This window comes from Camelus ferus, chromosome 12 (assembly GCF_009834535.1).
Source record: "Camelus ferus isolate YT-003-E chromosome 12, BCGSAC_Cfer_1.0, whole genome shotgun sequence".
Lineage (NCBI taxonomy): Eukaryota > Metazoa > Chordata > Mammalia > Artiodactyla > Camelidae > Camelus > Camelus ferus.
In genome coordinates, this window is record NC_045707.1 from 65549758 (window position 1) to 65566333 (window position 16576).

At 37.1% G+C, this 16576-nt stretch overlaps 1 protein-coding gene across 1 annotated transcript; it reads right to left on the reverse strand.

Moving 5' to 3' along the window:
• Positions 1–393: 393 nt before the first annotated feature.
• Positions 394–14944, reverse strand: YEATS4 (YEATS domain containing 4). Its single transcript, XM_006191927.3, has 7 exons — positions 14609–14944; positions 11912–12031; positions 10244–10310; positions 10047–10141; positions 8364–8456; positions 8187–8274; positions 394–1046 (listed from the first exon to the last, which is right to left on the reverse strand). The coding sequence occupies exons 1-7, from the start codon at positions 14657–14659 to the stop codon at positions 877–879; spliced, it is 684 nt and encodes a 227-aa protein (XP_006191989.3). The 5' UTR covers positions 14660–14944; the 3' UTR covers positions 394–876.
• Between the last annotated feature and the right edge of the window lie 1632 nt (positions 14945–16576).

Sequence of the window (16576 nt, forward strand, 5' to 3'; positions counted from 1 at the left end):
TCCTATCTATTGTTGTTCCTAGGTTACCAAGATGGTTCAGCCAACACGGCCTTAAAAATTAGTGCTCAAATTAGAGGATTCAAAAGAAGAGGGCTCACCACGTGAATCTGAACAAGACAGCCTGAGGAGAAGGTAGAGAAATTAAAGGTAGTGTGTGAAACTGATGCACAGCTGCATCTTGTGTCTTTGGAACATGCGTGAGAGATTAAATATTTTTCTAAGTGAAAACTAATGACACTGTGGTAGTTAGGCAGAACAATATTTAAGATATGATTTTCGCTGTCAAAGAGCTTCTTTATGCCATGAGGACTGCCAATAAGAGATGTGTGGTCACAGTACTATAGAGAAAGAGTTCCAGGTCTTCAAGACAAAGAAACACATCAGGAGCAGAAACAGCATCCATGAACAACGTTTATTGAGTGCTCACTGGGCCCTGGGCACATCAGATACAAGAGTTAGGATGGGGGCAGGAAAGAACTTAAAAAATTTAATATACACACTAATTTTACCACTAATTCTAACTACCAGGGAGGTGCAAAATTTGTACAAGTTATACCTTACAATGAAATTTGATGCCTGTTAAAAAGATAAGCTATACATACAATGCAATAAAAATGTTTTAAAATTGTGCTTAACACAGAACTACCCTGAAATGGGTTGATGACAATGCTATACAGCATTCATCCTTATACACATATGTATTTCACATTAAAGATCGCTTGAAAAGCTCAAATACTTTGACCCCACTGCTGAGAAATCTACGGCCAACAACTGTAAATGCAGTTCCCGAGAAACATGCCAGCATTTGCAGTCCATCTCTTCTTTAAAGTCCCTTATTTTCAGTTTTGCTTACTATCAAGTTTTCTTCCGAACTCTTTATATTTCTTTTGTCTGATCATCTTCTTCGAGTTTCCTGATTTCATTTTTTAAACAATTTATAGTTTCACGACTTGCTTTTAATCTCTCCTTAAGCTCTGCAATTTCAAAGCTTGTTTTCTTTTTCGCAGCTTCTAATTTTTCTCTAGTTTTCACTTCAAGTTCTGCAACTGAAGAAAATACACACTTTTACTGATTCATTTCATTTTTCTCATATGTCTAAGATATGTCACAGAGTAATAAATGCAGCATTTCCTCAGGTTAGTGCTCCCACGACGAAATGAGGATAACTTAAGATATGGAACTTTAAACATGGGCATGGGAAAGAAATTCTCAACTGTCAAGAGAGGATCTAAGATGTTTTCTGCCAAAAAGAATGAAATTCTGGCCACTAATATTTTAATTTTAATTCACAGTTAAGATTTTAAGACGTAATGTTCTTGTTTTTCTCCACATACATATTTATTTGGAAATAAGGGAGCATGCAATCCAAGAGACATCCAACTAATAAGAGTTAACTAAACAGAGTACTTGTAAATGTGTAAATTTGTAATTTATGTACAGGTAAAACTTACATAAACAAAATCACACTGGTAAAACAGATCTATATCTTTTTTCAAAAGAAGACAGTATTAACCATCTAGGTTTGAATTCCAACTCTATTATTTATTCACTGTGCCACTTTGAATAAGCTATTTATTATCTCTGTGCTCATTTCCTCATTTCTAAAGTGAAGATTATAATAGAAAACACCTCATAATATTATTTGTTGAAAAGTTTCAATGAAATGTATATAAAGTATCTAGAATAACTGGCACATAAAAAGCCATATTAACAACTCTTATGACAGAGGATCACTAAATGATATTCAAGACATTCTAGCTGGCTACATAAAAATTACTAAAGAAAAAATATCATTACTGCAAAACAGAATGTATCTATTTAAATATTCCACTCGGATAGTGTAACAGTATGTTTTACAAAGAAAAATGGCTATTACCACCCAACATTTCCACCTTGTGGACATTTCAGGTAATTGCTGCTGATGACTATAAAGGCATAGTTGTACTTCTGTTAATGTAAGATGATCACTGACTGGAAGCAGCATGGTTCGGTGAAGAAAAAACCCCAAATCCCTTGAAATGAGGAAGACTTTAGCTCAAATACACCCTTGACCCCTTATTAGCTGAATGCTGGTATCTCTAAGTCTCCCTTCATTTCTGTATGATATGGTTAAAACTTAACATTTCTCAGAGGATTTATGAGGATTAAGTAATATATGTAAAGCATCTAGCACATTAAAAACAAGCAATGTTTCCTTATTTTGCCCATTGCTGGTAACTTTCTTTTTGTGATAGATTTTGTAACACAGGTAAATTTTTATACTGCCAAAACAACCCATATTTTTCTTTGTAATTTCTTTCACTGCTTTTATTTTTAAGATTGTTTTTGAAAATAGGCAATACATACACATGATACAAAATTAAAAGGCTGAAAAGTGTAGAGAATGAAAAAAATGTCTCCTTTCATCCTTGCCTCCCAGCAACAAGTGCTCTTCCCAGAGATAATCACTGTTACGTTTCTTTGGTCTCTTTCCAGAAGTAATCTGTTCAGAGACAAGCATGCACCTAAGTGTGACTTCCTCTCCTTGCCCCCAACACAAGTAGTGTCACACTCACTATGCACACTGCTCTGCAGCTGGCCCTTTCACTTAACATTACTGTATCTGAAAGCTCATTCCTTATCAAAGCGCTGTCCCACTCTTTCAATGGCTACGGAGAACCTCGTTGAATGGACACACGAAATTCATGTATCTGTCCCCTCTGACGCACAGCTGGAGTATTTCCATTTTTCTCCCTGTTAACGAACAATGCAATAATGTGTATGCTGTGCATAATCATTTCGGTATACTTGGGGGATACACTGCTGTAAACAGTAATTGTTAGGTTGAAAGATATTTGCACTTGTAATTTTGGAAGAAAGCCAAGTAACTCTTCGAGGGTCTATTAAATTTAGAATCTCACTAGAATTATATGTCCAATTTCCTACTGCATCAAGGTTGAAAATGATATTTCAGAGTAGTTTTAATTTGCATTTCTATGACTTCTGAGGCTGACAATCTTTCCATGTTTTGGGGACATTTCTCCCTTTCGTTTTATGAATTGTTTTTCTTTTGCTCATTTTTCTATTAGGTTATTGGCTCTCCACTCCACCCCTCAACCATTTTTTCTTTTTTTTTTGAGTTAGCTTTTTTAAACTAACATATAACATATTAGTTTCAAGTGTACAATATCATGATTCAGTATTTGTATATATTGCAAAATGATCATCACAGTAAGTCTGACGTTAACATCTATCACCATATACAGTTACAGATTTTTTTTCCTTGGGATGAGAAATTTTAAGATCTACTCTCTTAGCAACTTTCAAATATGCAATACAGTATTATTAACTATAGTCACCATGCTATAAATTACATCCATATGACTTTTTCTTTTATAACTAGAAATTTGTAACTTTTTGCCCACCTCTTGCAACCACCAACCTTTTCTCTGTATCTATGAGCTATTATTTTAAGATTCCACATATAAATGAGATCATACAGTGTTTGTTTTTCTCTGTCTGATTTATTTCACAATGCACAATGCCCTTGAGGTTGATCCATGTTATTGCAAATGGCAAGATTTCCTTCTTTTTTATGGCTAAACAATATTCCACTGTATGTTTATGCATATATATACACCACATTTTCTGTATACATTCATCCACGGATGGATGAACACTTAGATTGTTTTCCTATCTTGGCTACTGTAAATAATGCTGCAAGGAACATGGAGATGCATGTGTCTTTCTGAGTCAGTGTTTCCGTTTTCTTCAGATATGTATCCAGAAGTAGAATTGCTGGATCATACTGTAGCTCTATTTTTAATTTTATGAGGAACTTCCATACTGTTTTTCACAGTAGCTGCACCATGTATATTTCCACCAACAGTGCACAGGGTTCCCTTTTCTATACTTCCTTGCCAATACTTGTTACTTGTCTTTTTGATAATAGCCAATCCAACAGGCAGGAGGTGATATCTCATTGTGGTTTTGATTTGCATTTCCCTGATGATTAGTGATGTTGAGCATCTTTTCATGTACCTGTTGGCCATCTGCATGTCTTCTTTGGAAAAATGTCTATTTGGATCTTCTGCCCAGTTTTTAATCAAATTGTATGCTTTTGGGTTTTTTTTTTGCTATTAAGTTGTATGAGTTTATACATTTTGGATATTAAGCCCTTGCCAGATGCCAGATATATAATTTGCAAGTATTTCTTCCCATTTAGTAGGTTGTCTTTTCATTTTGTTGACGGTTTCCTTTGTTCTGCAGAAGCTTTTTAGTTATTGGTTTTTGGTCTTTCTTAATGATGTACAGGAGCTCTTTATATATTAAAGACACTAGTCATTTGTGACATGAGTACAATGTTTTTTCCTGGCTTTGTTGACAATGCTTTTACTATGCAGAAATTTTTATTTCCTTGCTCCCTCTCTCCTCATCAATTAAAAATACATAGTGAAAGGCACATTGTTAGATGATAAGATGCAGAAGTAGGAGACAGACAAGAAAAATGTACTACAGCATCATGAGGTAATCACAAGGAGCTAGGAGAGCAGACTGGATTTACACCATTGGGAAAGGGCATGTGTGTGTGTGTATCAAGGAAGACTTTTAGGCGGCAGTAAAATCTGAACTGAGGTTTAAAGACTGAGAAAAGAATTAGGCAGGTGAACTGGAATAAAGATTTGGGAAAAAAAAAGATTTGGGAAACTAGAATAAAGATTTGGGAAACAAAAAAGTCCCATATGACTATAACAGGTAATTTTAAATAGAGTCAGGAAGACCTAATTTAACTCATTTGTCAGAAGGGCAGCATTCACTACAGATTCTTATTGTTTAATTTAGTCTTTTTACTTTACTTTTGACAAATCATAGGATTGCAAAGGGAACCATATACTGGAAGAAGAACTGGGTTAATTAACAATGAGATCCTAGGGAAAAATATTTAAAAACTTCTTTTGGCTTGTTCTAGTTTTCTGCTTCCTATATATAAACGCTCATATATATTTTAAAAAAAATTCCTGTTTTAAATTTTCAAATGAAGCCTCAATTTAGAGTAAATCAATCAAAGAAAAAGAACTACTTTCATGAAGCCAAGGTAACTTGCAGGTTAGAAGCACAGACTGTAAAGCTTTTATACAGAGATAGAACAACATATTGGTTAAGAACACAGACTCTATCTGGGTTTAAATCCTGGCTCTGCTGGGTGATTTGGGGCAAGATATCAAATTGCTCTATGATCTGTGGTCTTACCTACAAAGTGGGGCTAACAGTACCCTCCTCCTAGTACCCTGAAGGGTATTCAGTGAGTTAAGAAATGTAAAGCACTTGTCTAGTACATGTACGCTCTCATTAAGTGTTCGTTATCACTTTAATTATTCCTTGTAAAATCAATTTCTATTAAAAGCTACATCAACAGTGCTTAATTTCCATGGCTTACTAGTATAAATATCTTTATAAATTTTTAATGTGCTGTATAATGAGCAACCTCTATCCTATTACTCTATCTAAAAATATTACTGTTTTTCGATCCTAAGTTCTAAGGATCTGGGATCAAGTCCCTGGCTCTACCTCTAACTAGTACTTGGGGAAGTTTCTTAACCCCCCTGTGCCTCATTTTCCTTTTCTAAATGGATTAACTAATAAAGTTACTGTAGATTTCAATCAGTTTATACATGTACAGACTTAGGACAGTGCAAATAGTAAGTAAATATCAATATATCTGATATTATTACCAAATATTGAGCACAATGCTCTCAAATTGGTAAAAGTGTACATTTTTTAGACCTCTAATATTCCTGTTGCTTTCATAAAGGCCTACTCACACAAACAATTCATGAGAACGCAAGGTTCACCACATCCTTAATAGTACAACTATTAGAGATTCCTTTTGCTCATTTGATACAAATATATATAGCCACCCACTACTGTTTGGTTTGCATTTAAAAAATTACTAGCAGTGTCGAATACTTCCCCTTTTTATTTACTAGTCATCTCTTTTTTTCATCTGTTTATCCATGCCTTTTCTCTATTTATCAGCTAAAGTTTAAAAATATTTTTTCTATTTTATTTATTTTAGGGTTTTAAAGATATTAATTCTTTGCCATATTTTCCACAAATTTATTTTTCTTTTTGCCCTTTAGAAATGCAGAAATTAATTTTTTTAACAAAATCAAGTTTGTCTTTCTTTTAACATAATTTCTTTTAACATCTCAAATTTAGAAATTCTTCCCTAGCCAGAAAAGACAGTCTTTTTTCTAATTTTTTAAACAGCAGGTTAACTGTCATTAATTAAACTAGAATTTGTTTTGGTAACTGCTATGAAGCAATGATCTAAATTAAGTTTTCTTGCCAAAAGCTCATCTATTGTGCCAATAGCATTTACAGAATTACCTTTTTCTTCCTTATGGATTTGATACTGTTGAGAAAATAAACTGAAAATAATACAAAACATGCAACTTACTGATAAAAGCTTCCCAAGGTTATAAAGCTCCATACAAAAGCTTTAACAAATCAAAATTAATGTATAGAAAAACCTTTTTATAACACACATTATTTATATTATACATAAATGTATTAATATTAGTTTTGTTGAAAACACAAAAATGTGGACACTTGAATTTTAAAAGAGAAGCTTCCTCTAAGAATTGGCCACATTTATGGGAGAAAGAAGATCCATAATGGAAAGAAAATGACCAGTAACAGATTACGGTAGCATATTGCTTCAGACCTCGCAAAGTGATCACATACGTAGCTGCTTTACGTTCACAACAAAGTAGACCAGGTAAATACTTTTACAGATGTAGAAACTGAAGCATAAAATTTTTAAATGAGTGTGATTTTAAGTTTTAAACAACTACCAAGTGACAAAATTACAATCAGTATTCAGATCTTTTAACTCCGAGTCACGGGTTTCATGAAAATACAAACAAAACACTATGTATAACCATTAATGGTCAGACAACAACCTCTTTCTCCTGTACATTCTCGTCCCCAACTCCCATTTACTAGATCCCTTCTCCCAGCCTACAAATAAACTGGTCTATTTCCCCCGGAAAACACCGCCCTCTTGACCTCATATCCTGCTTCTGCTACTGCTTCAAGGACTACTTTCCCTTCACAGCCAAGCTCCAAGACACAGCTGTCCACTGCACCTGTCCCCAGTTTCTCTCATCTCATTCTCTCTTGATCCACTTCAACTGACCTTCTGTCCTGACTGTTCTCCTTCAACTGCCCCCATTACGATCACTAAGGACCTCCACCTTGCTGTCACCCATTTCCTGGCTCATCTTACCTGACTTCAGAGGTACTGGATACAGTTAATGACTATTTCTTGATGTACTTTCTTCACTTGGCTCTAGGATTACGTGCACCTAGCTTTTCTCCCTTCACACTCATTTTTCTTTCTTAATTTCCCATGTTGGTCATCTTCATAATCTTTAAGTGCTGGAGTGCTCAGGGCTGTCTTGAACTCTTCCATGTTTACTCACTCTTTTGATGATACCATGTGGTCTCACAATTTACAAATCCATCTCTGTATTAACTTTCAAATTTTTATCTTTAGCCCAGACCTCTCCTTGAATACCAGACTTGGGGTATAACTCCCTTCTCCCTTCAAACGAATGAAAGATCAAAGGAATAACTGAAGGAATGGTGACAAATATCAACACGGGTTGGTAAACAGGTTTCATTTTCATCTTGAATGCCAACTGCAAATGACAGCCAATAGTTGCATGAAATCCTGTGCAGTGGATTCTGAGGCCACATCAGCTTAGAGGGAAAATACACCATGACTGATTAGCAGTGAGGCATTCTGGTTTTCACCGTCTCAGCATTAATATAAAACTATATAAAATTAATATAAAACTGTCACAGTATAGCAAACTATAATAATGTTATGCAAAGTTCTTCAAACCAATTTTGTGAGTAAAGACTAGTAAAGAGAAAATGATTGACTGACAGGTTAAGCAAGATTAATGAAAAGCTATGTTTAAATGTTATTAGTGAATAAAAGGCAAACAGTATTTCAGAGTATGTGAGGGGTCTTTACCATTCTGAAAGCAGGCCTACTTTGAGAACCATCTAAAAGATCCTTCCTATATAGCAATACATATTTTGCCTTATAATTTAATAGTCACTAATCATACAATCCTTTCACCATTAAAGAATACATTATTTTTCAGGGTTAATTATGAGCTCATGGCACTTACATTCTGTTTCATGCTTATAGGCGCCTAAGGTAAGCTGACGAGATGTGGTTAATAACTGTTGCATCATCGCTGTTGGGTCTTGAAATATCTAATGGGATAGAATGAAAAAAAAGCCCAATAACTTCAAAGTGTACCATTTAAGATGCTTTACAAACTCTCATCATTAAATCTACTTACCATTTCATCGTAGAACTCTGAAACCACTGTCTTCTTCCCCAGCATTGCATTGGTGTCTGACTGAAACAGCTTTAATAAATGATAGAGGGTTACCTGTGAAATAAAAACAGACATGGTAGCTGTGCAATGGTTTTCATCATCATCATGAGACATCATCATTTCTGTAACTGATTTAGTAAACATACCATATTCAGGACCTTGTCTCAACAACTTACTGTGGCAGATCACCAAAATTCTCTGTACTTTTATTCTTCTATTAGGTCTGTACTTTTATTCTTCTATTAGGTATTACTATCCATCCACATCTACTAACTACAAATGTTTTGAAGAGGGTAAGGATCTGTTACAAAACATCTCTAGAGAGTGACTGTATATAAAAGTCACACAAGACACAGCTATGGAAGTTAAACCGGGGAATCACTAAGACATGAAGTCTTTTAATTATACAAGTGAAGTTAGATTAACGGTGACAGTTACTCTGTGAAGATTAAAGTTTACAAATGTACTGTGGGGAAAAAAGATTTAATACTTTCAAAAGGAATGACCAATATTAAAATGCTCACTGAGGGCAAGATAATTTCTCTAATGTAACAATAAGATTATTACACAAATAGTATAATAAACAAAAAGTTACTCAGTGCTAATTCACTTTGGCAAGAGCAACACGTCTTCAAAATACTTAAAGACAGATACAGCTAAGACATCAAAGGAAAAGCTTTGTAGCACGATGTGCGATTACTTGAGCAAAATAAAACCTAGCTGGTGAAACATCAGAGTTCATGTTGAAGCTGCAGAAACCTATTTAGAACCTCAAAGAATTTTCCAAAAAGTTACCTAAACTCATTATAAAGTGTATGCATCAAATGCTATATTTAAAGCACTGTGAGGTCTAAGTGGGGAGGGTATAGCTCAGTGGTAGAGCATGCGCTTAGCATGCCTGAGGGCCTGGGTTCAATCCCTAGTGCTTCCGGTAAATAAATAAGTGAACAAACCTAATAACCGCCCCCCCCCCAAGAGTGTGAGGTCTGAATGCAAATACTTGGGCTCAAAAACCAGCTCTGCCACAATCAGCTCTGTGTTTTGAGCGTGTGGCTTCATCTCTGAGCCTTCGTACCCTCATCAGCCCCACAAACTGCTGAAGGGTCAAAGCGAAAGCTTCAAGGGACTTTTCACATTATCAAGTAACAATCTGAAGAAGAGGTCAAAAGATGAAAACATCAGTGGTTTTAAATAAGGATTCATGAATAAGATATAAAGCTGCTAGGACTGATGGGAGTTTGAAAAAGCAGTAAGACTGTTTCAAGGCCTTTTAACTAAAACACTGGATATTCCCATTTCAGAGATCCTATGGACTCAACCTGTTTATTACTAATAACCAAAGGATACTAATGACTTTTAAACTTTTTGATGTAGTAAGCATATGACTGCCATGATTTCTTTCAAATAACTGTTCACACTGTATCCCTTCCTTTTATACTTGAAAAATGGAAGAGTTTTGAAAGGCACTTCACTTAAAAATGAAAAATCATAACTCACGGCAAGATACACCACGCCATAAGCTTACATAGAGTATATCTGAATAACAATGCCAACATATAACAAGCTATTCATTAGGTACTGTTCCATTTTCACAATTACTAAGAAAATACCCATTTTACATTTGCAAAGATTAGCATTACTCACAGGTCTTTCATTAGGATCAATGAAAAATATTTTGATGATTATTTCAAATTCACCCCAACCTGTTTCAGTAATTTCATATGGAGGCTTTGTAACAACTAAGAGAAAGAAAACATAAAACAATTATAAATTGTAAATTATTGATACAGTTTCCTAGCTCTTTTTAAATTTATGTATTATGAATCAAAAAACTACTGTACCTCTTAAAGGATTGCCATAGCTTTCATGTAATTTAAATTGGATTTTCTTCACATATGCTGACATATCCTAAAATACAGAGGAATTAATTGGTTCTGCCATCCACATATAAAACTGGGAGAGAAATACTCTGAGTATATATACTAATTTTATAAAATATACTTCCCCTCAAATTTTATGGAAATCAATTTTCTAAAAACATGAATTATACCTCAGAAGTTTTTTAATTTTAAACAAAGGAAGCTTGTGCTGAATTTTCATAACTCATAATGTATAGAAAATTACATGTTCCTAATTCACTTATTTTGCAAATAATGTTTTTATACATCTCTGTAGACAATACTCAAATCAATTTTGATTTTTCCATGAAACACAGTACGTTTCCAATAATTTTAATAGAAATAACCACATAAACCAAAGCAAATCTAAGAACTAAGCAACTTCAAAGAACAAAACTACACCATACAAAGGTCAACTAAACTAAGCGACCTAAAACTGCTGGATATAAAACCCCTCCTTTTCTTAATTTTATTGTGAAGCACAGAAACATATTCATTAGTTCCTGCACATAAAAGGGATTCTCCCTGTGAAGATGGCCTCTTCACAAATAATTCATTATAGAGAAATAGGAAAACGCAAAACAGAGTAAGTCACATTCAACAGTAATGTTCATTAATCTTTTTATTTGCTGCCCTCAGTTCAGTCACAGTTCTGCATGGCAATTTAATGTGTGGCATATTGCCCTTCCTCTCATTGACCTCTACATTTGTAATCCCTTAATTTATTAAATGTGGCTGAACATATTGTGGGGTTACATGGGGAGAAAGTGTATTTCAGTATTGGAAGAAATTCTGAATGATAAGTCAGCATCTCCACCCTTAAAACTTATAGAATTATTTTGAATATTTATTAAATTCATTCACAAAATGTGTCCTCTTGATAAATTAAATGTATGTCCAAAATTCTAATCTCCTACATATAATCCAAAGTGTTTGAAGCAGACTGCCTTCATCATTATTGAGCTGTGAATTTACCCCTGGGCTATTAGCCACCGTTTTCCTCTTTTAAGTAACACCTCTTCATGACATCTCTAAATGATTTTTCAGACTTTCCAAACAGTGACAAATGATTACAATGATAATATAAATTCTCACTAGTCTTCTTGCTTCCACTATGTTGGCTCAATGATAACTGAAATACAGAATGAAGGGTTTTCAATAGTTCATTCACTCAGTGCATATTTGCTGAATACCTACTATGTACTGGCTGCATTCCAGGCACTGAAGATTCAGCAGCAAAATAAAATTACCAGCAGCTAGATTACATAACAGTTTTGTCTTTCATAATCTCTGATGGTCTTATTATCAAATTATCACTTAAATTTACTGTTCCTGAAACACTTGATTATATACTAGGTTACCTTAAGGTGTGGTGATTGGAAGACGTACTGTGTTTCTAGCATACTTCTTGTTACCATAACTTAATTAAAAAAATTATTTGGAAAAACTGATTTCTACTAACAATTATATGAAGATGACAGCTTTTACTTTATTCCTTCAACTTGTTTATAATGGGTCAATTTTATTATTAGGTTACTATAATATTACAAGTTATCTTCAAGCAAAACAAACTGTAGCTTCAAAACAGTTTCAGGAAAAACAAGTACCTACCTCATTTCTATATGGCTTCACGTATACTGTCCACTGATGGGTGTGCCCATCCTCCTCTCTTTTCTTTCCAAAATATCGAGCAACATTACCATAAACTATTGGTTTAACAATAGTAACCCCCTATAAGAAAAGTAATTTCAATATCAATTAATATTGTATTGTTACCCAAATGAACAGAATGAGAGCTCTGAAAGCTTGTTTTAAGGAATGGCAGGCAGTCTAACAACCCAAGTTTGCTCCAACCATGGATTCCCCTCAACAAATCAATTCCAGACAATTATCCTTATTTCATATTATCATAAATAACACTAGATTAATTACAATGTTCCCATTTTGAAAATGTCTATTTAAATCATGTAAAGTACTTTGAGAGTTTTTTTTTTTTTTTTTTTTTTTTTTTTAAGAAACAAAAAAGGGTCTTTAGTGAAAAACTTTAAAGTAAGGTCTGGATATGGTCATCAGTTTTGACTGCCATCACCTGCTGGTAATGTCCTTCGTTCTCAACTTACAGCAGTGTTTTCTAAAGCACAGCACAAAAATTAAAGGCAGTTTGGAAGAGGATTTTAGGTGGAATTAGGGCAAACATTTTCCCTTTATTATTGACTGTGTTTACTTTAATCTGTATTAGACAAACCATAACTATAACTAGCAATTCAAACCCACAATATCAAAAATCGTAATGCATAGGAAAGGGCTTTAAAAATTGACAACCTGTTAAACATTACAGTTGGATTCAGATAATGATAAAGAGGCACTTGGATGACTGAGCTTGGTAAACACTGGATGATGGAATATTTGCTACTTCTGTGCTCAGTTCCAAGATGTACATACATGTTACTCATCACATCTGGTAAGAGTAAAAGGCAATGAGTTTTAACAGATTATGACGGAAAGAAGAGAGAAAAAGTTTCAAGTGAAGAGAAAAAGCTGAATGTTGCACATGAATCTGAGATCAATTGTTCAACAGTAATAACCTGAAGGTCAAAGAGCAGATACATCACATGTAAGAAGTGCTGGGCCAGTGTAATCAGCGGTTAGCAAGAAATGAGGAAGAGCGGTGAACAAATGGGAAAACTTTTCACTTTGACTAGATAATTCACAAATAAACTCAACACCTTTTAGCCTAAAGTTAGTTCAGAAGAAGGGAAGCAGTTTGGATGCAAACTTACAAAATCCCAGCCAGTGCTATTGGTATTTTTGTGATAACCAAAGATGGGGCCCCAGCTCCAAGGCTTGAATGAACACACAGAAGGAGCACTGCCATGCTGAGTGGCTAACAGATCCTCTAGCTGCTACAGCGTTGCTAGGAACTTGCAGAGTTCCTCAGAACACCCTCTACCTGGATGAACTTTAACTAAATTGTAAAAAGATGCTTACAAGCCCACATAACAATCAGCAAGGAGGAGAAATATGTCCCATATTTTAAAGTTTTACATGACTAACTCACACCCGTTTTTGGTGGAAAAGCTTTGAGGACTACAGACCTGATCTCAAGTCATTTTGGATTTGAAAACTTTCAGAACCCAACATGACTACAAGTAGAGAAAGTTCTTTAAGTTTGTCTCCAAAATCTAGCGTTGTAACACTTTGTTCAGCAGTACTTTCTTATCAGTCCAAAACCTGGCCCCAAAGCATGGGCAAATGTATATGTTAATGAAGCTTATGGCACTATGAATTTTACCCGACATCTCTCTCCCCTTCCATTAAATTTTAGAAGCTTTTGAAACTTTCGAAAAACTCCCACTTTGCAAGAAGTACTAAAGCACTGTGTATGCTAATTGTATACACAGTATAAAATCACATGAAAACAATGTAACATAGAGATTGGTGCAAAAGTGGGTGATTCCTTTTTAAAGAAAAATTTCCTTTCTGCGATCAATTAAAATCAGAAGGGGTAAAATAGGTGTTTTATCGGAACCAGCTGGTCCTGTCGTAAAAAGTTAACGTGCCAGGGGATGTAAGTGGGAGGAAATGTGTCACAGTGTCAAACACTACGGTAGGCTCTATGATAACTTTTATTAGAAACAAAGAAGCTAACATGGACTCAATGTTCCCTATGTGCTGGGCAGTGTTACGTTCTTTGCAGGCCTTGGTTAGTTTTTCGGCTGTAGCTTTGGGGCTTTATGAACACCATGAACTTGGGGACGTTTTCTGAACTTTTCTTCCCTCGGTTCTTCAGTTACTCGTGAATATTGGGGGGAAGGGGGGTTTGATGCTGCCTTTGTAAGGTTGTTATAGGGTCTGAATAAGAGAATCAGGTAAAGCGTTCACCTACTGGGCTTACTCAGTAAGTGAGTATCGAAAATGTGCTACTGTTATTATTCTCACAATAGGTAGGCACCCAGACCCCCACCCCGCCCCGGTTTCCAGGTGACCTGGGCTGGCAGCGGAGGAGCACCAAGCCGGGACCTCCCAGCCCGTGTTTCTTGGCAACAATGTCCAGCTCTCCCCTGGGCACCACTGATGGTATCTGATTTTTTGGCGGGGATGGAAGGCAGGTGGCGACGCGCGAGGCTGGGGCCCAATGAAACCGTGATGCTCCCTCTGGGGCTCTGACTCGCCGTCCTCCCGGAAACCGCGGTTCCATCCCGAGGCCAGAAGACGCGAGAGGCAACCAGCGGGCCGTCCCCGGCCGCGCAGGGAGGAATCGGGACGCGAGCGCCTCTCCCGGAGCGGGGGCGCGGGCCGGGCACTGACCTTCACTCTCCCGCCGGAGTCAGGCCCAAATTCGGCCATTCTCTTGAACATATTGTCCTACGGAGAAAGCCGCCGCCGCCGCCAGGGAAAGAGACCGGGGCCGGCGGGCTCGCCGCTCCCCTCAGAGGCCCCGCTCCTCCCGCGCGGGCCCAGGAGGAGGGTTTCTGGCTGACGGAGGGCGAGTCACTGAGGCTCGGGGCGCTGAAGAACCGCCAATTCCTCACGGCGGGCGGCTTCCCGGAAGCCCATTCAGCCCCGCGCCGGTGGAGAGCTGAACCCAAGTGGCGGTAGCAGCGGCAGCGGAGGCGACGGCGACGTCGTGCGCAGGCGCCGACGAGCTCGCGCACGCGCGCACACTACGCACACTGCGCACGCGCATGGCGCTGCACATCTCGGTCGTTTGAGTCTGAGGAGCCCGGGCATCTCCAGCCAGCCTGTCACCGCCACAGAACGCCTAGCTTCCTAATGACCGAGAAATTGGCTTTTGGAGGCAATACCTCGTCATCGCCAAAGCATTGCAATTCTAAAATGAAGTTCGCGAAATCTCAGCCACCGACAGCTTTTCATTGTCTTCATCCAGCCCCCTAGACCTCCCAGACTTCCAAGCTTGAAGCGCTGATTTCTTCTTTTATTTGCTCCCCTTTTCGTTTCCTTTCTACCTTTTCCACTCAGTTCAGATTCTAAGGCCCGTAACGTGACACAACCGGCCCCTCTTTGCCCTTCTGTGGTTCTAACGGCTTTGCAGGTTAGCGCAGTGCCAAATTAATGATCCCCAATTTAAGCGAAGTATTAAGAGGTTCGCCCTCCCTTTCCTTCTGTTTTAAACTAGAAGCTATTCAGAACTTTTCGCTAGTCTCTTCAAACCGCCAACCCTCTCATTCTGATCAGGTGACTTGGCATCTTACTTCACGGAGAAAACAGACCTCCGTGCCCCCAGACCTAAACACGAGCTTTGGTTTGCCTGATAGCCACCCTCCCTTTCTTCTCTTCTGTTCAAGAGGGAATCTTCTACTTTAAAATACTTCAGTCTGTGTTCTTGATCTCATTGTTTCTTGTTTTCTCAAGTTTTTGGCCCCATCAGCCATCTCCACTCTGCCCTGGGTTGCCACAAACCTTTAATTTGTTAAAAACAAAAACCAATATCTGCAGGAGCACCATAAAGTGAAGCACAGCAAACTGTGAGTTTCCAAACTGAAAGATCCTTCCAAGCACCCAGGATAAAGATGACAGCAAATCCACATCAAGGCACGTCACGATGAACTTTGAGAACTCTGGGGATGAAGAGAAGATCCCACACAATTCCAGGTTGTAAAGACTCCAAAATCAGAATGGCTTCAGTTTGCTGACGAGCAACATTGGAATGTAAGGAACGATGGCGTTCTCTAGAGGCTGTTCCCCAGGTGGTCCCACTGCAATGGGCCACCTTCAAAATTCTGAAGGAAAATTAATTCCAACTTAGTGTCCCATACCCAGCCCACTAGCAACCCAGTATAGTGTGAATAGAACACACACGACTTTAGACATGCTAAAATCTCAACAACAAAAAAAAGTACCTCTCTTGTTCCCTTTCTCAAGGAGACTCTGGAGATGTGGTCCAACAAACTGAGGGAATAAAATAAGAAGGAAGAAATTATGAAAAACAGGGAACACAGTGAATATCAAATATGGAGAGAAAAGAAGAGAATCCCAAAATGATGCTGAAAGAAAGAGCCCAGGATGATAGCCATGTATTAGACACAGACAGGAATCAGTCCCAGTTAGATTTGGTCAGAAATCTTTGGGAATTACTGCTTTAAAAAGATGAGATTGATGAAATTGTAGCTGCGTCTGAAGACCTGAGAGGAGACTTAAATGTAAAACTTAAAGAGTGGGAGATTAAGAAGTACAAGCTACTATGTATAAAATAAATAATCTACGAGAAGATATTGTACAGCACAGGGAGTGTAGCCAATATTTTATAATAACTAT

Excerpts from the sequence above, each read along its gene's own strand:
- YEATS4 (XM_006191927.3), bottom strand. The coding sequence starts at position 14,659 with ATGTTCAAGAGAATGGCCGAATTTGGGCCTGACTCCGGCGGGAGAGTG. Across the intron at positions 10,311-11,911 it reads TGAAGCCATATAGAAATGAG|GATATGTCAGCATATGTGAA; the intron begins GTAGGTACTTGT and ends TCTGTATTTTAG. Across the intron at positions 10,142-10,243 it reads CTATGGCAATCCTTTAAGAG|TTGTTACAAAGCCTCCATAT; the intron begins GTACAGTAGTTT and ends TCTTTCTCTTAG.